This window comes from Rhinopithecus roxellana, chromosome 3 (assembly GCF_007565055.1).
Source record: "Rhinopithecus roxellana isolate Shanxi Qingling chromosome 3, ASM756505v1, whole genome shotgun sequence".
In the NCBI taxonomy this organism is placed as follows: domain Eukaryota; kingdom Metazoa; phylum Chordata; class Mammalia; order Primates; family Cercopithecidae; genus Rhinopithecus; species Rhinopithecus roxellana.
This window is the reverse complement of record NC_044551.1, coordinates 41,449,577-41,475,737: the sequence shown is the minus strand read 5'-3', so window position 1 is coordinate 41,475,737 and position 26,161 is coordinate 41,449,577. Positions and strand designations below refer to the sequence as shown.

Genomic DNA, 26,161 nt, shown 5'->3' with positions numbered 1-26,161 from the left:
AGCCAAGATCGCACCACGGCACTCCAGCCTGGGCGACAGAGTGAAACTCTATCTCAAAAAAAAAAGAATTGTTTCTATCTGGCCACAGTCACAAATGTTTGTTCATTTGTTCATTCATTCATTCAAATGTTTTGTAAGCCTGCTATCTCAGTGTTACATTACGTTCAGATTACACTGATGAACAACATGTCTTTCCTCCAGGAGCTAGAGAGATTCCTACTTCACTAATACAAGGGTGTGGTTAGTACTATGATGGAGGTGCAACATGCTGTGGGACACAGAGGGTGTAGTATTTCATTTGGGCTAGGGGAGATGGGTTAGTGCTTTCGGAAAAGGTAGCATTGTAACTAGGTTTTAAAAAAAATGATTAGGATCATGACAGGCAAAGAGGTAGATGGCCATTCTAAGCTAAGTAAACAGCTTATGTAAAGGCACTAATTCATGAAGTAGTTGGTAAACAATTGACGCTCTACTCCTTTGAGAGCCTGGTTCATCTTTTCTCTTTCTCTGGTTATTAGACTTATTATTTGTTGTTGTTCTTTCTCTCTTTTTGGCTATTCTTACCTCCTTTGTTTTCCTATAGTTCCTAGTGGTAGATCTTATGGCATTAGTTTTATAGTCTAGGACACAGAGATGGAGGATCACCTGTATTGCCTCCAAGGGGAAGTGCAGGGCAACGTTATTTCTCTATTCAACCTGTGTTTCAGAGTGTGTACTTAGAATAGTAAAGTGAATCTTGCATGAATGTGGGCCCTGCCCACAGGGCAGATGACTCCGTACTAGAACATAGTGGAATAGACCAAAACCTTCTACAGCATGTATGAGACACTTGGCCCATCGACCCTATTTATGCCCTTTACATTCAGCACCCTCATATCGACTTCTCTGCTCTTTCCTACCAAGCAAAGGAGTACTGTTCAAAGACGCAAATGCGTTCTGCCTTAGTTTCTTTTTATTGCCAAAAACATTTATCTTTACGTTGCAAACTAGTTTTTCTTCTATTTATTTTCAACATTTAGCAGGTTGTTTAAAAAGGGACCAAAAGATATAAAGGGACCATCTTCCTTGTTTCAGGGACTGGTAGGTCAGGGTTAAGGTTAAGGTAGGGGTTAAGACCAGATCCTGTTTTGCAGTCTGCCTGGGAGGTGAAAAACCTGAGAAGAAGACCACTGGTAGCATATGTATGGAAAGGAGACAGGCTGCCCTTACATCTTTTCCGGAGGAAAAACTGTTGGGGAGCCAGGCATATATGGAGAAGAATCCTTAATGGTTTATACTCTTGGGAAGTCCTGTGCCCAGCCAGTTATTTGCTTTGACTTGGCTATTTATGGTCTGGTTCTGGTCTTTTTTTTTTTTTCCCCTAACCAAGACAAATGAGGGTCAATTAAGGAAAAGGGACATAAGATACCTATTCGAAAACGGAATTCCTCTTAACTCTCATGAAATGACAAGTAGAATTGTTAGTATATGTGAGCACTGAGAATTACTTTATTGATGAACACTGGTATTTACACTGGCATTTTCTCTGGTGTAGGAAGCTGAACCATCTGTCTCCAGAAATGTCTTCGGAAAGTAAAGAGCAACATGACCTTTCACCCAGAGACTCAACTGAAGGAGATGACAGCTCTCCATCTGGGATCCATCTGGAGGTTCAAAGGGAATCAAGTACTGACTTCAAGCAATTGGAGACCAATGATCAATGCAGGCCTTATCATAGGATCCTTATTGAGTGTCAAGAGAAATCAGATACAAACTTCAAGGAGTTTGTTATTAAAAAGCTGCAGAAGAATTGCCAGTGCAGTCCAGCCAAAGCCAAAAATATGATTTTAGGTTTCCTTCCTGTTTTGCAGTGGCTCCCAAAATACGACCTAAAGAAAAACATTTTAGGGGATGTGATGTCGGGCTTGATTGTGGGCATATTATTGGTGCCCCAGTCCATTGCTTATTCCCTGCTGGCTGGCCAAGAACCTGTCTATGGTCTGTACACATCTTTTTTTGCCAGCATCATTTATTTCCTCTTGGGTACCTCCCGTCACATCTCTGTGGGCATTTTTGGAGTACTGTGCCTTATGATTGGTGAGACAGTTGACCGAGAACTACAGAAAGCTGGCTATGACAATGCCCATAGTGCTCCTTCCTTAGGAATGGTTTCAAATGGGAGCATGTTATTAAATCACACATCAGGCAGGATATGTGACAAAAGTTGCTATGCAATTATGGTTGGCAGCACTGTAACATTTATGGCTGGAGTTTATCAGGTAAGGAGCAATGAAACAATTGGTTATTTCTAGAAAAGTAGTCTAGTACATGAAATCTCATATCTGTAAGGGATCGTAGGAATCACAATAATTAAAGCTACCATTTATTGAGAGTTCAGGATGTATGAAGGGTAGAGGCAAAATTCAAACCCTAACCTGACTCCACAAGTAACATAAGGCTGGTTCATTGGACCTCCACCACCCAGTACAACTCCTTAATTTTACATGTCAGAAAATCTTGGCTTTGCTTGAGATTATTTGTGGCTGGGTATTGGCAGAGTCAGCATTAGCAGTGAGGCAAGTAGGTAACAAAATGGGGGTTGAGAGTGCAGGAGTTTTTCTTTTTTTTTTTTTTTTTTTTTTTTTTTTTTCTGGAGACAGGGTCTCACTTTGTCACCCAGGCTGGAGTGCAATGGCACTATCTTAGTTCACTGCAACCTCCGCCTCCCTGGCTCAAGCAATCCTTCTACCTCAACCTCCTGAGTAGCTAGGACTACAGGCACATGCTACCATGCCTGGCTAATTTTTTTTTTTTTTTTGTAGGGATAGGGTTTTGCCATGTTGCCCAGGCTAGTTTCAAACTCCTGAGCTCAAGCAATTCTCCCGTCTTGTCCTCCCAAAGTCCTGGGATTATAGGTGTGAGCCACCACACCCAGCCTCAAATTCTAAATGTCTCTTACCTTCCATTAGAATTGCTGATCTACTGAGTGACTCTTACTAAAGGTAGTGGTTGTCTTGGATTGTTGGAGAGGGAGGGAAGAAGCTGGGGACCACAGTTTCATATCAGCCAGGAGAAAGGATAAGAAATCAAATTCTTGAGTCTCCCATAGAATCCAGTAATCTGTCATTATCATCATGCCACTGGCTTTGGCATCCAGGAGTCAGTGCCAGGATTAAATCTTCTCTAACGCAGGCATTTCAAACCAACAAGGGGAGGGGAAGAGTAGCTCACTTTAGTTGGAGATCAGGTGAGTGGGGAGGGAGAGTGAAGATGGTGTGAAGAAGAGCTGTGCTTCTCAGAGTCTACTTATTTATTATTTATCCATTTATTTATAAAGAGACAGGGTCTCTCTATGACCAACCTAGGTTGGTCTCAAACTCCTGGGCTCAAGTGATCCTCCCAACACTGCCTCCCCCAATGCTGGGATAACAGGCATGAGCCATCACGCCCAGCCAACTTTTGCCTTTTTGTTAGTATGTCTTACCAAGAAGAAGGAAGGCATAACAATTCTGAAAACTTATTAGATGGAGGAGAATATAAAGAAGTAAAATTTTAGAATTTTTATTAATATGGGAGACAGTGTGGCATAAGTACATATATACTGCATGAGAATGGTTTCTTAGTATGAGGTTAAAGATAATTCTACAATAATTTCTAAAGTGTGATTCTATTTTGATGTAAATCTGGTTTTTTGTTTTACCAATTAAAACTTCACTTGTACACTTGCTCTTAGCCAAGAGGCTAAGAAAGCAGTAAGACTTCACTTTTACAGTAGTGATTTGTAATTTAAGGAAAATACATGGTTTCTTAACTAGAAGAATTTTTTCCAATTTGAAGTTTTCTTGTGGATCCTTGAGAATGTTTTTCTTTTAAAAGAAGTCTGTTCTTTGTGATGGGAAGAATGAAAAATAAAAATAAAAGAGGTCTGAACTTTTTCAAGTTTAAGAAACATTGTATGAAAAGAAAAAAATCTAAAGTTCCTGTCTCACCTGGGCTAATAAGTAACAGTGTAACCTTGGGCAAGTTGCTTAGCCCTTTAAACATAATTTTCCTATTTGTAAAATGAGAAAATTGATGTATGATTGTGTTTATTCTAGCACTGACATTCTGTGAAGCTCTGATGATATGTCTGCATGCAAGAAGTATCAGGATAATACAAACTTTAGAAGTTCTTTTCCATTTATATTTAACATTTCTATATCCTTCCTTCCAGGTAGCGATGGGCCTCTTTCAAGTGGGTTTTGTTTCTGTCTACCTCTCAGATGCCTTGCTGAGTGGATTTGTCACTGGTACCTCCTTCACTATTCTTACATCTCAGGCCAAGTATCTCCTTGGGCTCAACCTTCCTCGGAGTAATGGTGTGGGCTCACTCATCACTACGTGGATACATGTCTTCAGAAACATCCATAAGACCAATCTCTGTGATCTTGTCACCAGCCTTTTGTGCCTTTTGGTTCTTTTGCCAACCAAAGAACTCAATGAACACTTCAAGTCCAAGCTTAAGGCACCGATTCCTACTGAACTTGTTGTTGTTGTGGCAGCCACATTAGCCTCTCATTTTGGAAAACTACATGAGAATTATAATTCTAGTATTGCTGGACATATTCCCACTGGGTTTATGCCACCCAAAGTACCAGAATGGAACCTAATTCCTAGTGTGGCTGTAGATGCAATAGCTATTTCCATCATTGGTTTTGCTATCACTGTATCACTTTCTGAGATGTTTGCCAAGAAACATGGTTACACAGTCAGAGCAAACCAGGAAATGTATGCCATTGGCTTCTGTAATATCATCCCTTCCTTCTTCCACTGTTTTACTACTAGTGCAGCTCTTGCAAAGACATTGGTTAAAGAATCAACAGGCTGCCAAACTCAGCTTTCTGGTGTGGTAACAGCCCTGGTTCTTTTGTTGGTCCTCCTAGTAATAGCTCCTTTATTCTATTCCCTTCAAAAAAGTGTCCTTGCTGTGATCACAATAGTAAATCTACGGGGAGCCCTTCGTAAATTTAGGGATCTACCCAAAATGTGGAATATTAGTAGAATGGATACAGTTATCTGGTTCGTTACTATGCTCTCCTCTGCACTGCTAAGTACTGAAATAGGCCTACTTGTTGGGGTTTGTTTTTCTATGTTTTGTGTCATCCTCCGCACTCAGAAGCCAAAGAGTTCATTGCTTGGCTTGGTGGAAGAGTCTGAGGTCTTTGAATCTGTGTCTGCTTACAAGAACCTTCAGACTAAGCCAGGCATCAAGATTTTCCGCTTTGTAGCCCCTCTCTATTACATAAACAAAGAATGTTTTAAATCTGCTTTATACAAACAAACTGTCAACCCAATCTTAATAAAGGTGGCTTGGAAGAAGGCAGCAAAGAGAAAGATCAAAGAGGAAGTAGTGACTCTTGGTGGAATCCAGGATGAAATGTCAGTGCAACTTTCCCATGATCCCTTGGAGCTGCATACTATAGTGATTGACTGCAGTGCAATTCAATTTTTAGATACAGCAGGGATCCACACACTAAAAGAAGTTCGCAGAGATTATGAAGCCATTGGAATCCAGGTTCTGCTGGCTCAGTGCAATCCCTCTGTGAGGGATTCCCTAACCAAGGGAGAATATTGCAAAAAGGAAGAAGAAAACCTTCTCTTCTATAGTGTGTATGAAGCGATGGCTTTTGCAGAAGTATCTAAAAATCAGAAAGGAATATGTGTTCCCAATGGTCTGAGTCTTAGTAGTGATTAATTGAGAAAGTAGATAGAAGAATGTCTAGCCAATAGGTTAAGATTTCAGGTGTCCAACATTTCCCAGTTCCACAGTGGAAAATTTTGCACACTTGAAATTTTAACCAAGTGGCTAAATATTATTCCTTCTTTGAAGCTAATGGCATTTGTATATATACACTGCAGCAGAGCTTGTAGATGGACAGAGTTAAAAAGAAGAAAATATGGTTTCAGGTTTTCTTGCAGATATGAAGTGTTCTTGGAATGCAATCAGTATGTATTGAATTGAACTGTAAAGTAGCTCCAAAACTTAATTACTATCCTGTTTTAGGGGTTATACATTTGGATCCTTCATTCTCCAAGAGATGAAGCGGTGAAGTTGGGATTTGCATTGGAAGTGCTGTAGACTTCTTTATGTGGCTCAGTGGAGAGAGAGGAAAAGAATGTTGCACCTGCTCTAGTACCAATAGGTCAAGAGGCTTCTGGATCACAAAGTCATAACTAGACAGGTTTGTTCTTGTAGTTCTCTATTCCCAGTCTTTGCTCCCCAGATGGCAGTAGTTTTTAGTAGGAAAGTGCCATTTCTCTCCTTAAGGCACAGTCTCATCAGAAGTCTAACACCTGGGCAGGTTTGTAACATCCTGAGAGCCAGCCTGACATTAGACAGAATATCCTTTGTAATACACTGGAAATTTTTAGTCATGCCTTTTTGTTTCGGATCAATAGGTAAGCACAAAGAGCTCTTCACAATCAGAAAAAACAATAGGATCCTTCCTTGTCTTTTCTGTGATCTCTGTCCGTCCTTGTTTCTGAGAATTTCTCTACCATTAAGCTCTGTTTTAGCTTTCAATTATTCTAGTTTGTTTCCCACGGAATCTGTCCTAAACTGGTAATTTTGTCAGTGACAATCTTGTCAGTCAGCAATTTCTAACAGCATTTTAAATGAGTTCGATGTACAGTAAATATTGATGACAATGACAGCTTTTAACTCTTCAAGTCACCTACAGCTAGTATGCAGGAGGATTTAGAAGGATCACATTCATGAAACCCAAGTGCTATGGGTGTATTATTCATGATAGCTGGCCCACAGGTCATGAATTGAGGAATAATTTCCTTTCAAAAAGCAAGAATGTCCAACATTGAAAGTTTATAGTTTTATATTTGGACCTTGAAAGGTAAGAAAAAACCAGGTTCTCCAAAGTTAGGAATAGGGAACTAATTTATGAAACAGCCATCTTTAAAAAAAAAAAGAAAAAAAGCAAACTGCAAAAGTACAAAATCCTTTTTCAATCTGTTCCCAGATTCTAAACAATTTTAAATATTTATGAGAAGCAAACCCTATGTGTAGGGCATCTGTTGGAGTGGGATGCTTTTAGACATATATTAAGTATGTACATGTTTAATATGTATATTTAAAATGCATATGTATTTTATTATATTTCTATTATCCTATATAGATATATGTAACTTAGCTTTATTGTTAGCTCCATAAGCTGCCAGTGTTGCTTTTCTGTTGGTAGAGCTCTCGCATTTGGTGACGTGGAAAATACCTTTCCATTATCACAACAAAGCAGTTGCTCAGTAGAAAGTCTGGATTTCTGTCTTATAGGTGATTCATGTTATAATTAAATGTAGACTTCCTGAATTTTGACATCCTTTTAGAACTGGGGTCTGGAATTCCAGAAATGTTAATTGCTGCTTGTATTTATGCTTGTTTGTTTTTAGCCAGTATTTGCCCTTTCTATCCAACCTTATGAATAATAGCAGTAAAATCACAGTATCTTGGTCAGTCTTTATTTTTTTCCTTTTTCTTTTTTAAGAGACAGTCATCCAGGCCAGAGTGCAGTGTGATCATAGCTCACTGAAGCTTCCAACTCCTGGGCTCAAGTGATCCTTCCACTTTGGCCTCCTGAGTATCTTAACCATAGGTATGAATCACCACACTCTGCTAATTTTTTAAATTTTTTCTAGAGATGGGGTCTCACTGTGTTGCCCAGGCTGGTCTCAAACTTCAGGCTCAAGCAGTCCTTCAGCCTCAGCCTCCCAGAGTGTTGGGATTACAGCCTCCCAGGTGTGAGCCACTGCAGTTGGCCAAGTTACTTGTTTTTAATCTCTCTTGCCCTTCTCCCAAGGCAGGCTTAAGTTGAGACTATTAGAGGTGTCTAATACCCTGTAACAGAGTAATGAATACATGCTTAAGACGTTATAATTAGCCAACACCAACACAGCAAAAAATATAATTCCAGCCAGACGGTGGAAAATCCCTCAGAAGGAGGGATAACAGGATTTGACCTTTACCAGCAATTTCTGTCCATATGTGGATGTAAACAGTTCTGGAACGTTATGTATGCAGTTAGCGAATCCTTGAATTATGTTCTGGTTTGTACTCGTCCCATCCATCCAGACAAACAAGAGATTCTGCTTTTAGTAGCCATTTGTAGAAACATTTAAAATGTCACTAGAATTTACATTTCATCCTCTCTACTTGGGTTGAGGTTGCCTATATTTGGATATTGTTAAAAATGTTTTGGTTGCTGATATTCAGAGGAATCAAACCTGGAACCAAAGCCTAATTTGCCAATAAAAAAACTGTTTTCGGCCAGGTGCAGTGACTCATGCCTGTGATCCCAGTATGTTGGGAGGCCGAGGTGGGTGGATAACCTGAAGTCAGGAGTTCGAGACCATCTTGGCTAACACTGGGAAACCTCATCTCTACTAAAAATACAAAAAATTAGCGGGGCGTGGTGGCATGTGCCTGTAGTCCCAGCTACTCAGTAGGCTGAGGCAGGAGAATCACTTGAACCCGGGAGGCAGAGGTTGCAGTAAGCCGAGATTGTGTCACTGCACTCCAGCCTGGGTGACACAGCGAGACTCCATCTCAAACAAAAAATGTTTTCATTCGCTCTCTTGACCAAAGGCTAGGACTTTAGTTCATTAGGCGTTATTTTAAACACGATATTGACACAAAAATATCTTGCTTACTCTAAACTTTAGAGTCTAAATGAAGCATTTTCTCAGTGATTACTGACATATACAAAATTCTGAATATCATAAAATGGTTATTTAATTGAAATGTAGTGTGGTATACTCTTGATGGTTGGAACTCTTACAGCCTTATGTATTTTTAAATTTGTTACACCCAGAGGGTTGGAGTGTGCCAGTGTACAGGTAGACTAAGGAAAACATTGTAGAGGAGTGAAGAGAATAGACCATTGAAAAGACTATATCTGACCAGTGGAGGCAGAAAAGAGAGGAACCCAGTTGAATAGGATCCAATCCCTGGTTAGCCCCCACGCAATAATAGGGAGACAAGGATTAGGAGCCATGCCTCTGAGAACAAGGTCTCTTTATAGAGCGAATTTCTCTTTCTAGAAGGGGAGGGTCACAGGGTCACAGATTCACCAAAGCTGAAAGGGCTGAGGAGCTCATGGTAGCCTGGGTTGACCTACTCTGGAGCACGGTGTCTTTCTTCTAAACTGAGTGACTGTAGTACTATCTGTGCCTCTGATGGAATAAAACTGACAGATGTCTAATTTTTTTTTTTAAGTAGGACCAAAAGAATAAGATTTAGATAGTCTGACTTTGCTTTTGAACAACAGCAGACATTGCAAGTCAAAATTGTTGTCAAATTTACATATGGTAAATGATGAACTTTACAAATATGTCCAGGTGTTAGATGAGTTCATTAGACTATTTTAGTGCTAATGGCTAGTACGTTTTAACAAGAACAGCAATTATCTGCTGTGGTATTTCCTTAGTAATTGGAAATTTAAGAACATATTAGGGTTAGCCCTGATCTGAATATAAAAGTGAGAAAAGGGCTACAGTGCATTTCTTGCTAACTTAAATTGAGTCTTGAAGTTGTAACGATCCATTTGGAGTTCTGTGATCCTTATTGTTCTTAATGAATTGTGTTTCTCTATGTATTGTTACAGATGAGCCATAGGTTTCTTTGTGTCAATGTAGACATTACTTCAGATACCTCTGAGGACCTAGCCAGCAGTCTAGGACCCTGGGCCAAGTGCTGGGACTAGGGTACTAAATCCAGTAGATGGACTGTGTAGTAACTCTCTCAGGGAACGCACTAGGGTACTTAGGGAGGTGCTTTGTGGAGCATGTTGAAGCTTTGACTGAGATCTGAGCAGGAGGCAGTGATGTCCCTGGGCTATTCAGGGAAAGATTTCACTGGAAATGGTAAACATCCAATTGACAGGATTTAGATTTCGCTTAGTTTTTCTGCTTTTTAATGTTTCTCTCCCCCATCTCAGTGTTTTCTTTATCCATTCTAGTGATGCCTTATTTGAAACTGGGCTTCAACTGCAAAAAGAATGAAGTTGGATTTAGGAAGCTGTTAGATCATTGAGTGGCGTTAAGAGTGAAATTTCACTGGCAGTGAAATTTCCTTGAGCCTAAAATAAAAAAAAAAAGTTAACAAGAATCAGTTTTTTAAATTAAAAAAATAGAAAGCTGTTAGGCTCCTAATTTGTGTTTTGTTTTGTTTTGTTTTGTAAAAACAGTTTAGATAATCCTGAGTGGAATCATTAACTTGGGTGCTAATTACAAGAATGAAAATTATAATGGAAAAGGATAAAATAATATACCAGCTGGTTTGTTATTATAGTCCATGTATTAAAATACTATTGAAATATGTTAAAGGTAAATTTTTAAGGTTTAAAAACTTCTAGTAACTTTCAGGGATGCAGAATTTAGATGTCGGAGGTGGGGAGATTTATTTTTATAAGGTAATTTTTATCCTGATAAAGACTTAAAAAAAAAAGTTTTGCAACTGAAATTTTAAAGTAAACATGTTAAACACAAAAAGTAAAACAAGCATTATAGTAAATAGTGGATTCTCTGGTGTGTATTTTTTATCTTAGTGTTATAAAATTGGAAAAGAATGGACTGAAGTCTAAAAACTAGAATAATGAAGGACACTAAAACGCCTTTATTGTAGATACTATGTTTGTAAGTCTGTGGATAAGCAGCTTAAGCCAAAAAGGTCTTTCAACTGAAACTGTAATCAACTTATTTTGGAGATGTTCTTTTCCTTTGTCTCATGTGCCATCCCTAAAATAATAAGATACATGGGATCAAACAGCCCTTGCCTTTTCAACACAAATCAGTTGGAAAATTATGATTTGATTCCTGTTGTTGCCATGGCTTCTGTTTCTGAGAAATGAGTGTATATGAACATACCGATCTATGTAATAGGTTACCTTTTTATTGTCTTCTTTGCAACTTTGTATACAAACCAAGACAATATCAGGGTGACAGGTGAATGAACTTAAATTCTCAGTCTTGTCTATTCACCAAAAAAGTATACTGCCTGTTTTTTCTTTAATTATTCAAGGTTATGACTTTTAGGAACATGTTTTATACTGTATTTTTTAATTAAAGCAAGTGCCTTGATGTAATTCCATGTAAATCATTGCTTAACCCTCTTCTGGGATGAGGATGAGTTACGAATGTATTGCAGCCTACTGGAAAGGAGGGGGAGTTGGTTAATAGCAGATACTTTTCTTCTAGAAGGTTATGTTTTATGCTGTTTATTATGTAAGATCCTGTATGTGTGTTGAGATTTAGAGGTTTCATTTATTTTATCTGCTAATAAATTGTTACTCTAATAATACATTACTCTGTATTTAAATTATTTAAGTGCAAGGAGGGTTCTGACTAAAACACATTTAGGCTCCAGTGAGTTTTAAAATACCATCTGTTGGCCAGGCTCAGTGGCTCACACCTATAATCCCAGCATTTTGGGAGGCTGAGGTGGGCGGATCACCTGAGGTCAGGAGTTCAAGACCAGCCTGGCCAACATGGTGAAACCCTGTCTCTACTAAAAAAGCAAAAATCAGCTGGGTTTGGTAGTGAACACCTCCTGAGTAGCTACTCAGGAGGCTGGGGCATGAGAATTGCTTGAATCTGGGAGGCAGAGGTCGCAGTGAGCTGAGATCACACCACTGCACACCTGGCTGGGTGACAGAGTGAGACTCTGTCTCAAAAAAATGTATAAATAAAATAAAATATCATCCGTTAGGCTGGGTGCGGTGGCTCATGCCTGTAATCTCAGAACTTCGGGAGGCTGAGGCAGGTGGATCACGAGGTCAGGAGTTCAAGACCAGCCTGGCCAAGATGGTGAAACCCCGTCTCTACTAAAAATACAAAAATTAGGCCGGGCGCGGTGGCTCAAGCCTGTAATCCCAGCACTTTGGGAGGCCGAGACGGGCGGATCACGAGGTCAGGAGATCGAGACCATCCTGGCTAACACGGTGAAACCCCGTCTCTACTAAAAATACAAAAAACTAGCCGGGCGAGGTGGTGGGCGCCTGTAGTCCCAGCTACTCCGGAGGCTGAGGCAGGAGAATGGCGGGAACCCGGGAGGCGGAGTTGCAGTAAGCTGAGATCCGGCCACTGCACTCCAGCTCGGGCGACAGAGCAAGACTCCGTCTCAAAAAAAAAAAAAAAAAAAAAAAAATACAAAAATTAGCCGGGCATGGTGGCAGGGGCCTGTAATCTCAGCTACTCAGGAGGCTGCAGCAGAGAATTGCTTGAACCCAGGAGTCAGGTTGCAGTGAGCCGAGATCAAGCCATTGCACTCCAGCCTGGATGACAGAGCGAGACTCCACCTAAAAATAAATAAATATAATAAAATAATCATCTGTTACATTTGGAGAGTAATTCAGTCGTTAATGTTTCCCAGCTATAACAAAAGGATCTGTCCTCAGAGAAGGACATAAAGAAATCCAATTCTTTTTCCTTTATGGTCTTGAATGAGTCAGCTAACCCTTTGGTGAAGAGGGGAGGAAGACTAGATTACTTGAGGACCCTTTTTTTTTTTATTTTTTTTTATTTGTTTGTTTTGAGACAGGGTCTTGCCCTGTCACTCAGGCTAGAAGTGCAGTGGCGCAATCATGGCTCACTGTGGTCTTGACCTGGGCTTAAGCAATCCTCCTGCTTCAGCCTCCTGAGTAGCTGGGACTATAGGTGTGTGCCACCACACTCCGGCTAATCTTTTCTATTTTTTGTAGAGATGGGTTTTTACCATGTTACCCAGGCTGATCTTGAACTTCTGGGCTCAAGCGTTCCTCCCGCCTTGGCCTTCCAAAATGCTGGGGTTATAGGCATGCATGACTCCTATTCCATACAGTGCTGGGATCAGAAAGCCCAATTTTGGGCCGTGTTTTACTACTATCTTAACTCTGAGTTCGGACAAGTGACCTTTGAGCCACATTTTTTTCCATCAGTAAATACAGGCTAACACTTTCTGAAGACTAAGTGAGAGAACTAGGAGTAGATTCCTGACTGGAGCACACCACTTTGTAAGGAATAGAGCACTACCCTCACCCTATACATGCCATGAAGCCTCTCCCAGAATGTCCTCTTCTTTATGCCTCTCTCAGTTCATGAGGGTACAGGGTTAAGAACAGTTTTTAGTCCTCCTTTTGCAATAACTGAGCATTCTCCCAACCTCATACCCACCTCACAGAGTGAAGGAGTTGAAGAGTCTAAGGGTCCTTCCAGTCTTACCGTACTGTGCACTCCTGCCTGTGAGCAGCACCTGGGATCCAGAGCCCTGTGAGGTATACTCAGTCATTTCTCAAGCATCTCTGTCAGCCATCTTGGAGGGCCTTGCTTCCCCATCTGTCGTTTCAGGGCTTGTGTCCTTGGCCTTTTCTCTCTTCACTCAGCACCACTGCTTAATTTTTTTGTTTTCAGATCCAGTTGAGGCTGATGAAAGTATGACTCAGGGAAATAGCCACATGTGCAGGTATACACATACAGTTCTAAAAAGGTTGGCTCATGGGCTCTCATATGTTGAACACCTTGCATTATAAGCCCACTCTATATAACTTCATCCACATATATGGCTTCAATCACCTTGCTATCTGTGGCAGCCAAAAAATATTTCTAGCCTAACCATTCTAGAACGCCAAACAGTCTATCTGTCTATATATAAATCTTCAGGGCTGGTTGTTAACCAGAGAACTGCCTGGATGCCCAGAGACATCTCACGTGTAACATGACCCTCAAACTCGTCTTCCTTCCCCCAGTAACGTACCTTGATCATGGTGCGACCCAGCCACTTAAGCAGAAACCTGAAATTTCATGAAATCTTCCTTTACAACTCCCATAGTAAATCCATCTTACCTCGTAAATGCCTCTCAAATCCAACACGTTTTTCCTACCCCCTGTAAATTATTTCTCTTCAGTACTATACTACAGCCTAACTAGTTTATCTGCTTTTCTACAATCCAGCCTCCATACTAGTTATCAATTATTTCAGTTAAAAAAAAAAAAAAATTTCAGCCCTGACTATTGCTACTTGTCAGGGCAAGTAGAAGGGGTCTCCAGTGTCTTTAGGATAAGTTCAAAATAAATAGTCTAACCCATAAGACTTAAAAAACTCTGCCCTTGTATCTCCAGCCTTTTGTTCTACCACACATCCTTTGCTTGGCATATACCACCCACCAACCTTAGGTGCTCCCAAATGGGCCATTTAAAAAAAAAAATACCCCAGGCCTTCGTATATGCTGTTGTGCCAGGAGTTGCCTCCCAGCCCCATCTCCCTAACTCCCTACTTTTCCTTCCAGATACTTACCAAATGTCCCTTTTCCTTGGCAACATTTCCTACTGAATTCCTCTTCTCTCATTCAGGGGCTTCTTTAGGGTCCCCCTCTATATTCCTGTGTATCTTTGCATATCCTCTAAAATGACATTTACCACTCATAAAGCGTATACTATATTATTTGCATATCCTCTAAAATGACATTTACCACTCATAAAGCGTATACTATATTATTTACATATTCTCTAAAATGACATTTACCACTCATTCCCCCATGCCCCATCTATCTCCTCTACTAAGCTTCTTGAGAGTAGGGCCATGTACTTCATTCATCCTTAGAGCTCCTATGACCTGCAGTGGGTTTATAAGGTTAAATAAGTTATTACTGCAAACATGGATATGTTTGTTGGGTAATTATTTCCCTAATACTGGCTCATTTCCAGAGCTTGAGTGTCTATCCACGATCAGGTACATAGCCTATGGTTTTTCGTTTTTGGGGTTTTTTGGGGTTTTTGCCTTTTTTTGAGACAGGGTCTTGCTCTTTCACCCAGCCTGGAGTGCAGTGGCGCAATCATGGCTCACTGCAGCCTCAAACTCCTAGGCTCAAGTAATTCTCCTGCCTCAGTCTCCCGAGTAGCAGGGATTACAGGCATGAGCCACCACATCTGACTAATTTCATTTTTGTAGAAACGGGGTCTTGCTATGTTGCCCAGGCTGCTCTCAAACTCCTGGGCTCAAGCAATCCTCCTGCCTCAGCCACCCAAAATGCTGGGATTACCGACATGAGCCACCATGCTCAGCCTGGCCTATGGTTATTAATAGGTTGGAAAAAGTCTCTAGAGAAGAGATAGTATGTAATGGAGGGGATTAGGTGGTCCCAGGCAGTTACTTCTAGGTAAATTGTTTGAACAAGTCCAACATCCTGTGTGTCTTCCTTCTTTCTTTGTTGCCTTTCCTCTCAATCTGTACCACATTAGAGAAATTACAAGTGGCAGCTCCAAAGGTTTCTTCAGTTGACACTGTCTCCCTATGTAGTCCACCTGTGCCCTCTGGTGGCCACAATATGCTACCACATTCCACTTGAAAAGATAAGTCTGGCTTCAGGTAGCATGAACAGCAGTTTAATAGCTCTACAACCTTGGAATTAAATTATCTGAGTCTGAAGGCCGGGCGCGGTGGCTCAAGCCTGTAATCCCAGCACTTTGGGAGGCCGAGAAGGGCGGATCACGAGGTCAGGACATCGAGACCATCCTGGCTAACACGGTGAAACCCCGTCTCTACTAAAAAATACAAAAAACTAGCCGGGCAAGGTGGTTGGCGCCTGCAGTCCCAGCTACTCGGGAGGCTGAGGCAGGAGAATGGCGTAAACCCGGGAGGCGGAACTTGTAGTGAGCCGAGATCTAGCCACTGCACTCCAGCCTGGGTGACAGAGCGAGACTCCGTCTCAAAAAAAAAAAAAAAAAAAAAAAAAAAAAAAAAAAAAAAATTATCTGAGTCTATTGTGGTTTTGTATTATGATTTACTAAAAATATTAAATAATAAGTAAATAATGCTTAAAATATAATAGACAATAAATCTTAGCTTACTTGCTTTTGAATCAGGCCCTTATGAGTAATGGCACAGAAAACTCCTTGAATTATCATCTATTGATTAGGCTGGTGGTTCTCAAACACTGAACCCCAAGACCTGTTAGTGGAAGAAAGGGCTGATAAAGCAGTTCCCTGATTCTAGATGGTACTCATTTCGTTCCAAATAGGGACAGAATGACAATAGAGTGCATTTATAGAACACTTAGTCTGTACCAGGTATACCTTTTTATCCTCATGACAACACAATTGAGGTAGGTGCCTAGACCTAGTATGCTGGCCTGCAGAGAGGATTAGTCAACTGGAGCAGAAGTGGGGTTGCCACTCAAGTGACGTTGGAGTGACCAAAGAGGTACAGAGAAGCCATAGAAAGCCTGCCGAGGGGTAATATCAACCTCTTTTAGCTTAATAAAATACCAAAAAGCCCTGATGTCCAATAGAATCAAAGTTTTAGCCATTGTAAACTGGACTGCAAAAATTTTCTTTTTTGGATGATTTCCATCTTCCAGGATCTAAATCATGACATATTAAGTAAATCAAGAATGTTAAATTTGTTTTTATTAGTAGTAGTAGTATTTTAGATGGAGTTTCACTCTGTCGCCCAGGCTGGAGTGCAGTGGCAACCTCTGCCTCTTGGGTTCAAGTGATCTCCTGCCTCACTCTACCAAGTAGCTGGTATTACAGGCACCCACCACCATGCCCAGCTAATTTTTGTATTTTTAGTAGAGACAGGGTTTCACCATGTTGGCCACGCTAGTCTTAAACTCCTGACCTCAGGTGATTCGCCCGCCTCGACTTCCCAAAGTGCTGGGATGTGCGAGCCACCACACCCAACCAGGGATATTAAATTTGTTTTTTAAAAAAAGCAAGTTTAAGCACATATTTACTGAACATCTACTGTATGCAAAGGACTTACACAAGCCCTTTCATACTAAAGTCCTGTGTGTATAAATGGAAGCCAAAAGAAACCTTGGAATGACTTTTTGGTGGAGGGACATGAGTTCAACTATAAATGGTATATATTCTGTATACTTATCAAATTGTATTCTATATAATTCATTATCAAAGAACAGAGATTATAACCTGGATTGGAATTATATTTGAGGCAACTATTTCCATGGAAAAATTTTGCAAGCCCTTTTAAATGGAGTAAAACCCTACCGACATGAGCCACCATGCCATTTCTAGTAGAATCTTATCTCCAAGCCATTTCTAGTAGAATCAACGCTTAATACAGCTTTAAAAATAAGATAGCTTCAACACATTATATGTGTCTATCAATTTATACACAAATGTTTATTGAAGTGCCTATGATGTGTCCAGCACAGTCCTAGGCACCATTAAGATTATAAAGGTTGACTGACCCCTGCTCTCATGGACCTTCCAGTCTAAAGAGCCAGAGAACATCTAGAAAACATCTAAGTGTTTGAGTGGTAGAGACAAGAAGTTTGGAGGAGATGAGGGGAAAACAGGTAGAGTAGTTGCAGGAGTCTCCAAGAAAGCCTGGAAGAAAGAGGATTCCAGTTCCTGAATGTGTAAGGCCTAGCTTAGTAGAGAACAGGGTGAGGCATTTGGGCAAGGCACACAGGCAGAAGTCAGTATGCAGTGAAAGAAAACAGTGGCCTCTTCAGGGAGCATTATGTACATGGAATTGTATCGAGCTAACAAGTTGGAAATGCAGGTTGTAGTCAACTATAGAGGATACTAAAACTCAGCTAAATAGTTTTTTTGTAGGCATTTGAAAGCCACTACAAACACTTGGGCAGGGGAAATGGTGTGGTGCCAATAGATCAAACAATATGTGCAGAATGCACTGCAGGAGAATGGTGAGGGAAGGAATTAGATACCATGGCAGTAATCCTGACACCAGAGGATGATGACAGCAATTAAGGAGCTGACAAAGAAATATAATCACAGGGCTTAGCCAGAAGAGTTTTCCTCTCTCACATGTTAAGAATTTAAAATATGTACAGTACTTTTAATTCAAATGATCATATTAGTCTGTTAAAAGAAAAATATCCAAAATAAGCGGTAAGCATGTTCTCACTCATAGGTGGGAACTGAACAGTGAGATCACTTGGACTCGGGAAGGGGAACATCAAACACTGGGGCCTATCATGGGGAGGGGGGAGGGGGAAGGGATGGCATTGGGAGTTATACCTGATGTAAATGACGAGTTGATGGGTGCTGACGAGTTGATGGGTGCAGCACACCAACATAGCACAAGTATACATATGTAACAAACCTGCATGTTATGCACATGTACCCTAGAACTTAAAAAAAACACAAAATAAGCGGTAAAATAATCTATTTAAACATCTGCCATTTTTCAGTGATTGTTGTTTTGTTAATGTGGAAGCAATATTTTCTATGATTTATCTGCTGTATCTGTTTTGACTAAGCTATTACAGAAAGAAAAATCACTGAATTGCTATGGTTTTCTGAAATATCCAGAAAAATTAACCTGAAGCAGAGGGAAAAAATGACACCACACCATTAGCAGGTATTGTGTGAAACTTCTAAAAATGAAACTGACATTTATCTGACTTATTAGGAATAAATATAGTCTAATGAACTCTCTAATGAACCTTCCTCTCACCCTTTCTGGAAAGTGAGAGGCATGCTGGGCTGTACGTTCTCAGCCATGATTCTGATTAACAGGATGCTCTATTATTATAACCTCCCTCCCTGGTTGTATCCATGTCTTATTAAAATTTTTTTTTGGAGATGGGGTCTCGCTGTGTTGGCCAAACTGGTCTCAAACTCCTTGCCTCAAGTGATCCTCCCAAAGTGCTGGGATTACAGGCATGAGCCACCATGCCAAGCCTATGTCTTAAATGCACTGTATTTCCTTGTACTCCAGCTCCCTATTAGTGAAATGCCTATTAAAACATTTTCTAAGGCCAGCGTGGCAGTATGCATCAGTAGTCCCATCTATTTGGGAGGATGGCTTGAGGCCAGGAGTTAGAGACATGTGTTATAATCATGCCTGTGAATAGCCACTGCATTCCTGCCTGAGATGCAATATAACAAGACCCCATCTTTAAAAACAAAGTCTTATAGCGCTTCCGGCAAATCAACAGAAAGGAGAAAGAGCTCTAGAGTAAGAACAGTTGTTTCTTTTTTTAACAATTAGTGACAGGGGAGTATTGAGATGGCCAGCTAAAGAGAGAAGTTCTAGAACTCAGCTAGACCAGTATATTGCTTTATTTAAATTGGCTCAATATCCTATCTAAAGCTAGACTAGTGGTTTTCAAAGCATGGAGCCTCGACTGCATCAGCTATGTTAGAAATGCACATTTCTGGGTCCCACCTGAGGTCTACTGTATCAAACTCTGGGGGTGGGCCTAGCAGCCTTGGATTTTAACAAGCCTTCCAAGTGATTCTGATGTGAGCTAGATTTGGAAGCCCCTGAGATAGCCTTACTGGGAAGAAGCTGGACCCAGGCCCATAGTGTACTTGATGTTCCTGTGGTTGGTTCAGTTTCCAAACTTGTCTGCACATTGGAATCACCTGGAGAGCTTCAAAACTCCCAATGCCTGTGACCCATCACCAAAGATTGTGATTGAATAGGCCTGGGATATGGCCTGAGCTTTGGAATTTTTAAAGGATTCTCAAGTGATCTAATGTGCAGACAAGTTTGGAAACCCTTGGATAAATCAAAATACATCTTGAATCAAGGACCAGAGACAGCCAAAAAGAAAAGAGAAGACAAGACAACACACGTATTAGTTAAATTCCATTCAAGGACGTTTCCTGGCTATTTCAGAGTACTGGAATGTTGTCATAATAATATTGCTTTACTTAAATTGGCTCAACAGCCTATCTAAAGAAATCTTTATTCTTGTAAACTACATTTTCTGAAATAAATTCCTGCATTACTTTGTTTGGAGGAAATCTGTAATTTTGGAATCAACAAGGGTTTGTGTCACTCTTTTCATTAAATATTCATCTATGCCATTTAATTGTCCAAAAATGGCATCAGGAACGTCTACACAAGTGGAAAGGAACTGTCTAAGTTTCTGTATACTTGATATGGCTTCTGTGATGGTGACTTTTGGTTGCTCTGGTAAAGATACCTCCTCTTCATCTTCACTTCCTGCTTCACTGGTATTTTCACCAGCCACCATGCCCTGGATGATGTTTGTGTCCTGAGAGATAATGAGATCATCATCTGCAGTAACAAAGTCCTGGAAATTTACTTCATTTGGGACACAGGTGGCAATAGCCACTGTGTGCCACAACTTTTCAATGGCAGTGTCTGGTTCACTGGCTGCTGATTCTATGTCACATTCTGCAAATTCCATAGGGATGATGCCTGCCTTCTGCCAACATATGACCACTGTGGATGGCTTGACTGACCACCATGCTGCAGCAATCATGTCGATGGCCTGCTTGATGTCCACCTCTTCTTGATCCTCCCTGCTGCTGAGCTTGAGGAGGATCTGTTTTAGAAGGTGGCTCCGGTATAGTACTTTCATGGTGTGAATTATGCCAAGATTCAGTGGCTGCAGGACAGCAGTACAGTTGGAGGGCAGATACCCAACCTGAATCCTTTCCAAGCGTGGAAGCATGTTATGAGCAGAGCAGTTGTCAATCAGCAAGAGGATCCGGCATTCCGCCCTCTTCATCCTGGCATCCACTTGCATCAGCCACTCATTAAACAGATCCCTTGTCATCCAAGCCCACTGGTTGGCTTGGTAATCACAAGGGAGGGAATGGATGTTCTTGAGGCAGCGTGGGCTGGCTGACCTACCAACGATCAATGGTCTCATTTTTTCAGTCCCCGAGGCATTGCAACAAAAGAGTGCTGTCAACCGCTGCTTTGCTTTCTTGCCCCCTCTACAATGGTCTCCTTTAGCAGCAAGTGTATGCTGGGGAAGCAACTGGAAAAACACTCCTGTCTCATCAGCATTAAAGATATCATCTGGGCTGTAGTCAGCAATCAGTTTTATAATTTCCCCTGCATGCCACTCGTTAACCTTATCTATTCCTAGACCATTCATTAATCTGTCAGTATCTTCTCTACAGACTGCTTTCAAAGCAATTCCGTGGCGATCTCTAAATCTGTTCAGCCAGCCCACACTTGCTTGAAAATTGTCATAGCCAAGCATGTTGGCCAAGTTTAGTGCTTTTTTCCGAATGACAGAACCAGTCACAAGAATGTTTTTGGCATGGATTTCTTGAAACCAAGCAAAAACAGCCTTATCAATGTCATCATAAAGAGCGCTCCTCATCCTTTTCCGCTGGGGTCCCACGGATGCCTCCCGTACCTTTTTTTCAAATTTGGTGCGATCCTTTAAGAATGTAGATAAAGTAGAGGGAGTGATACCAAATTCTTTTGCCACGTCACCTTTCCTCTTGCCCGAGTCTACAGCTTCCACAACTTTCATTTTCTCTTCCAGAGAGAACTGCTGATGCTTCTTGTTCCCCTTGTTTGCCATTTCCAGGGAGTGAGGGCTGGCCACAACTAACAGGGCTGTCTGGTTCCTCCTCGCAGCTTGCTTTGCCACAAGTGTGGCAAACTGAGAAGGCAAAATGGAGTACCTATCAGGAGACAAAGATAATGGATTTCCCCTAAAAGATGGTTCAGGTTTTCACAAATCATATTAGGAAACGACAATTTATGGTCAAAGTAAAGAGAAGATAGGATTCATGCTACTGACTTTTTGTAGAGGCTACTTATGAAGACTCATAGAATGTTTGAAACAGAAGGGATCTTATTATATAGTTTACTTAAACTTTCTGAAGTCCATAAAAATGGGAATAACAATGTTTGCTCTGCCTACCATGAGAACAGATTGAAATAGGCAGGGAAAGAACTTTGCATATAGCACTGTGCTGTATACATTCCAAGTTATTATCCAGTTTCTTTGATGGACACAGCAACTGTGGCCCTGGGAAGGGGCCTACCCAGGTTCATGCAGCTTAGATTTCTTAACTCAGATTACTATTTCTGCCAGGCCATGGTCCTGCTTGAAATTCCACCAAAATGAGATCTTCAAAGCTCTACCACCATCTTGCCTGGAAAGATTTTTACTGTGGGAAGATGTTTCTGGTAGCCATACATTCATTTTATATTTATAGGTGCCAAGCTTTAAGGGTACAGTAATGAACAAAAGAGTCAAGGTCTCTGTTCTTATGAAATATAAAATGTGGTGGGAAAGATAAATAAGTAAACAAGATAATTACAGAGGGTGATATGTGCTATAAAGGAAATAAAGACTATGACAAGGAATAAAAGAGGAAGATCTACTTACTATACAAAGGGTGGTCAGGGGTGTCCCCACTAAGATGGCACTGAAGCTGAGATCTTCAAGAATACGGGGAAACGGCTGTCCAGCAAAAGACATAGCATCAGCAAAACCTCAAAAGCAAAAATAGGCCGGGCGCGGTGGCTCACGACTGTAATCCCAGCACTTTGGGAGGCCGAAGTGAGCGGATCACTTGAGATCAGGAGTTTGAGACCAGCCTGGCCAACATGGCGAAACCCCAACTCTACTAAAAATACAAAAATTAGCCTGGCGTGGTGGTGGGTGCTTGTAATCCCAGCTACTTGGGAGGCTAAGGCAGGAGAATCACTTGAACCCAGGAGGCAGAGATTGCAGTGAGCTGAGATCGTGCCATTGCACTGCAGCGTGGGCAAAAAGAGCAACACTCCGTTTCAAAAAAAAAAAAAAAAAACACACACATACACACCAAAAATAGCTTGAAGTACTCAGGGAACTGAAATATTTGCATGACTCCAAGTATATGACAAAGGTGGGTGGCCAGACCATTCAAAGATGCCATGGTAGGCTGGGTGCGGTAGCTCACACCTGTAATCCCAGCACTTTGGGAGGCTGAGGTGGGTAGATCAGGAGGTCAGGAGATCGAAACCATCCTAGCCAACATGATGAAACCCTGTCTCTACTAAAACTACAAAAATTAGCTGGGTGTGGTGGTGCGTGCCTGTAATCCCAGGTACTCGGGAGTTAGAGGTACAAGAATCGCTTGAACCCAGGAGGCGGAGGTTGCAGTGGGCCAACATCGCACCACTGCACTCCAGCCTGGCAACAGAGCGAGCCTCCGTCTCAGACAAACAAAAAAAGATGTCATGGTAAAGAGTTGGTATTTTGAGTGCAACAGAGATCCGCTGACGTTTTCAGGCATTTTAAAAGGATCACTTTGGCTTTTTTGTGGAAAATGGATCAAAGAGGCAAAGAGACCAATTAAGTGACAGATAATGGCAGAAGTCATGGGCAGGTTATAGTACTTCTCTGGGCCTGCTTTCTTTTTTCCTTTTTTAAATATATTTTTGAAAAGTCCCATGGTTGCAAACCACAAGACCAGATGATGCCTAAGGTCCTTCCAGATGTGAGTCTTGGACCCTAGATAGGTACTCCAAACTCAAATGCCTTTAGGGGCCAGGATGGTGGTATAAGTGAGTGAAACAGGGATTGAAGTATTTGGAGAATCTTGTGGTGTATCCTGTCTAGAAGTATTCAGAATTTAAAACTAACAGTCCCCCTGCCCCAGGCTGGTCCAACAAAACATGATCCAAGAGTAGCAATTTTGGGTAATTGCCTTCGTAGGCATTTTATCATGAGAATCCTCAAAGGACAAGAGAAACTGCTGTGACTTTACGCTATGACTGTCCCTTCCCAAGGGTAGATTTTTACCATCACCTCCATACATTATCCATCCATTCGTGACATGTACTATGTATTAAGCAGTATGCTTGATGCCAGCCATACAGAGATGAATGGAGCATAGTGCCCACCTTTGAGGAGCCTACCAGGGAAGACAAACACTAGAGCATGTGAAAACTATAGCAGAGGTTACAGAGTACTACTGTAACATAAAAGTGCAGATAATCAACTGGAGTGGGGCATGGATGGCAGTGCACTTCAAAGAGGGAATATGGTGGGCCTTAAAGAATAAACAAATAGGAACTCATGAGATGAAAGGAAATATTTAATATGAAAGGCGATGAAATGCTATAGAAAGTAGAATGTCCTTGTCAGGAAAAAAGAAGTCTTTGGAGAAGAAAGCAGGACCAAATCACAGGAAGTCCTAGTTAGGATTCTAGCTTGCATTTGGGGCATTAAGAGACTTTTGACGGTTTTTTGGTTTTTTTTTTTTTTTTGGAATGACATGATCAGATTTACAATTCAGTCTTTTGGTTGCAGGGTAGGGAACCTAATGGGTAAAGTTGATTTTCCTAAGAGATGGCCCTAAATCTGAATATAAAAGCAGGCTAGCCCAGTAGGCCATATATAGTTTGGATGTTAATTTGAGTGCAATAGGAAGCTACTGAAGGATTTTAAGAAAGGAGAGATGGCTGCCATGTAAAGAATAGAAGGGTATCAGAGAAAAAAAGCAGAAGTCTACACGAGATAATGGTGGCTTTGATTAGAGTAGTAATAGCGAGATGGTGAGCAGTAGTCAGTTTGGGGCTATGTTTTTGCAAGCCCTGTGATGGACCGGATGTGAGGTGAAGGAGGAGTCAAGGATAACGCCCAGGTTTCTGGTTTGAGCACTGAGCAATCCAGCGGATGATGGTGCCATTTACTGAGGTGGGAGGATCTACTGCGTAAACCTAATTTGTTAAGCACTTTACATGCTTAATATTGCTTACCTGTGGCAGGGCTGGGATTCAAACCCAGGGAGGCTCACAACAAAGCTAGCACTCCAAACACTACAGAGTGCTATATAGCTGGTTCTGGGAACTACTAATATTGAGAGGAGACATAGAAAGAATAAAGCAAGAGCCAAATCAAAGTCTTGGTCAACCTAAGTCGTCTGAATTTTATTTTAAGTGAATGAGACACGGGAGGGTTTTAAGCAGGGAGTGACTTGATCAGACAGGGCAAAATGATCTATCTGACTGCTTTGTGGAGAACAGACTGTAGAGGGAATGTGGGGAGAACTACATCAGTCCAGGCAGGAGATGATGGTGGCTAGAAGGTTGGTGACGGCGGTAGATGGAGAGAAGTAGACAGATTGGAAACACATTTGCAATACAGTGAGAGTTGTGCGGGAACTTGTACAAATGTGGATAACCTGTGACACTGGAGAGAAAGGACAATCCAATCCAATCCAATCCCTATTTGATTTACGGAAGCTCTCCACACGGTCATTCAGCTCAGCATAAGTCACTCCAGGAACTCACTACCACCACTATTCGTGGGCCAGTGGGAGAGACGGATTGAGGGCAGATCACTGGAGTGATGAAGGCGCTACTTGATGCGGCACTACGTATGAACCCGATCTTGAATGAGAGGGAAAGGCGGGGCACGCAGAAATCAGGCCTTGAACGTCGTGCTGAGGAGAGGGTGGCTTCCCAGCGCCCGACGTGGCTCTGAGAGGTGAGGCGGGGTCTAGATCCCTCACGCTCAGCACAGCCCCGCCCCTGTTACCTGAACGCCCCACAGCTGTGCCCAGGGGCTGGGCGGCCGGGGGGCCCCACCCCCGGCAACCACAGCTTCCTCCTCTGCCCGGGACCTCTGGCCGGAAGCAGTCCCTTCGCCTTAATAGACCCCCTCCAAGCCTTTGAGTATTTCGTATGGGTCCGCCCCCAAGCTACAGCTGGGCTGTTGCGCTTGCGCGAGGGGTCGCACGCAGTCACGCGCCGCCGACCGCTTCCGGTGCGCCGCGAGGGCAGCCGGGACGGGTCTCCCTGGCGATCCGTGGTGTGCTGCTGCTCAGCGGCCAAACCAGTGCCTCGGTGACGACTGTGTACCTGTTGTCTTCCTCGAGCTCCCCGGGGCTTGACCCCCGGGGCCCTCGGCAGGCATCGGTGAGGAGCCTGCGGAGCGAACCTGTGCTCCTGCACTTGTCCTTCACGACCCCATATCGCGACTCCGAGGAGGGGAAGCGAGGGGGCTGTCGCGACTCCGCGCCGTGTGTCGCCGGGCGGGGCCGCGGGGCCGGGGCTCCTCCAGCCCCCGGGATGCGCGCGCGAGCCCTCGCCTCCACTTCCTTGTTGCTGCTGTCACGATTGGAGCCGCCTCTCGCCGACAGCGGGGAGAGCGAGTGCGCCAGCCATCCCCCTCGTCGAGCCCCCGGGCCGAGCGCCTCCGGGAATGTGAGCGGCGCGGCTTGCACGTTCCTCCGGGTAAGTCCCGCCTTCGAGGGTCGCGTCGAGCCGCTGGGCGACCTCGAGTTGGCTGCTGCGGCTCTCTGAGCCTCGACTGACTCTCCCACAAAGTAGGGCCACTGAGCCTTAGTGTCCTCCTTCCGCAATCCGTATGGGACATTCAGATGTCCCAGACGTCTTATCTTGACCAATACTTTGTCTGGTTTGGCTCTTGCTTCATTCATGACCCAGAATGAG

General features: G+C 42.3%; 4 protein-coding genes across 7 annotated transcripts in view; 3 read left to right on the top strand and 1 right to left on the bottom strand.

Moving 5' to 3' along the window:
• The window catches only part of SLC26A2 (solute carrier family 26 member 2), a 40,026-nt gene extending 28,704 nt beyond the window's left edge, over positions 1-11,322 (top strand). The window contains exons 2-3 of the mRNA XM_030927691.1: positions 1,535-2,258; positions 4,193-11,322. Coding sequence (XP_030783551.1) covers positions 1,560-2,258; positions 4,193-5,713 — 2,220 coding nt within the window. The 5' untranslated portion in view covers positions 1,535-1,559 and the 3' untranslated portion in view covers positions 5,714-11,322. The remainder of the gene's footprint in view (positions 1-1,534; positions 2,259-4,192) is intronic.
• Positions 11,323-18,970: 7,648 nt separating this feature from the next.
• Positions 18,971-25,930, bottom strand: TIGD6 (tigger transposable element derived 6). 2 transcript variants are annotated; one of them, XM_010373626.1, is made up of 2 exons: positions 25,245-25,930; positions 18,971-21,368 (listed from the first exon to the last, which is right to left on the bottom strand). In XM_010373626.1, exon 2 carries the CDS (start codon positions 21,285-21,287, stop codon positions 19,722-19,724), a length of 1,566 nt encoding a protein of 521 aa, XP_010371928.1. In that variant the 5' UTR covers positions 21,288-21,368; positions 25,245-25,930; the 3' UTR covers positions 18,971-19,721. The 2 variants fall into 2 exon arrangements, with proteins under 2 accessions (XP_010371928.1, XP_010371926.1); XM_010373624.1 differs by having other exon boundaries at positions 19,667-21,368; positions 24,692-25,379.
• LOC115896349 lies at positions 25,383-26,011 on the top strand. Its single transcript, XM_030926661.1, has one exon. It carries the CDS (start codon positions 25,391-25,393, stop codon positions 26,009-26,011), a length of 621 nt encoding a protein of 206 aa, XP_030782521.1. The 5' UTR covers positions 25,383-25,390.
• Positions 25,383-26,161, top strand: part of HMGXB3 (HMG-box containing 3) — a 52,407-nt gene continuing 51,628 nt past the window's right edge. For 2 of the 3 annotated variants that reach the window (XM_030927846.1, XM_030927847.1), the window contains exon 1: positions 25,808-25,942. The gene's annotated coding sequence lies outside the window, so the exon portion shown is untranslated. Of the gene's footprint in view, positions 25,943-26,161 lie in introns of all 3 variants that reach the window. The other variant, XM_010373623.2, reaches the window with a different exon arrangement.

Bases quoted from the DNA above. Each gene is read 5' to 3' on its own strand.
- TIGD6 (XM_010373626.1), bottom strand. From the start codon at position 21,287: ATGGCAAACAAGGGGAACAAGAAGCATCAGCAGTTCTCTCTGGAAGAG.
- LOC115896349 (XM_030926661.1), top strand. From the start codon at position 25,391: ATGGGTCCGCCCCCAAGCTACAGCTGGGCTGTTGCGCTTGCGCGAGGG.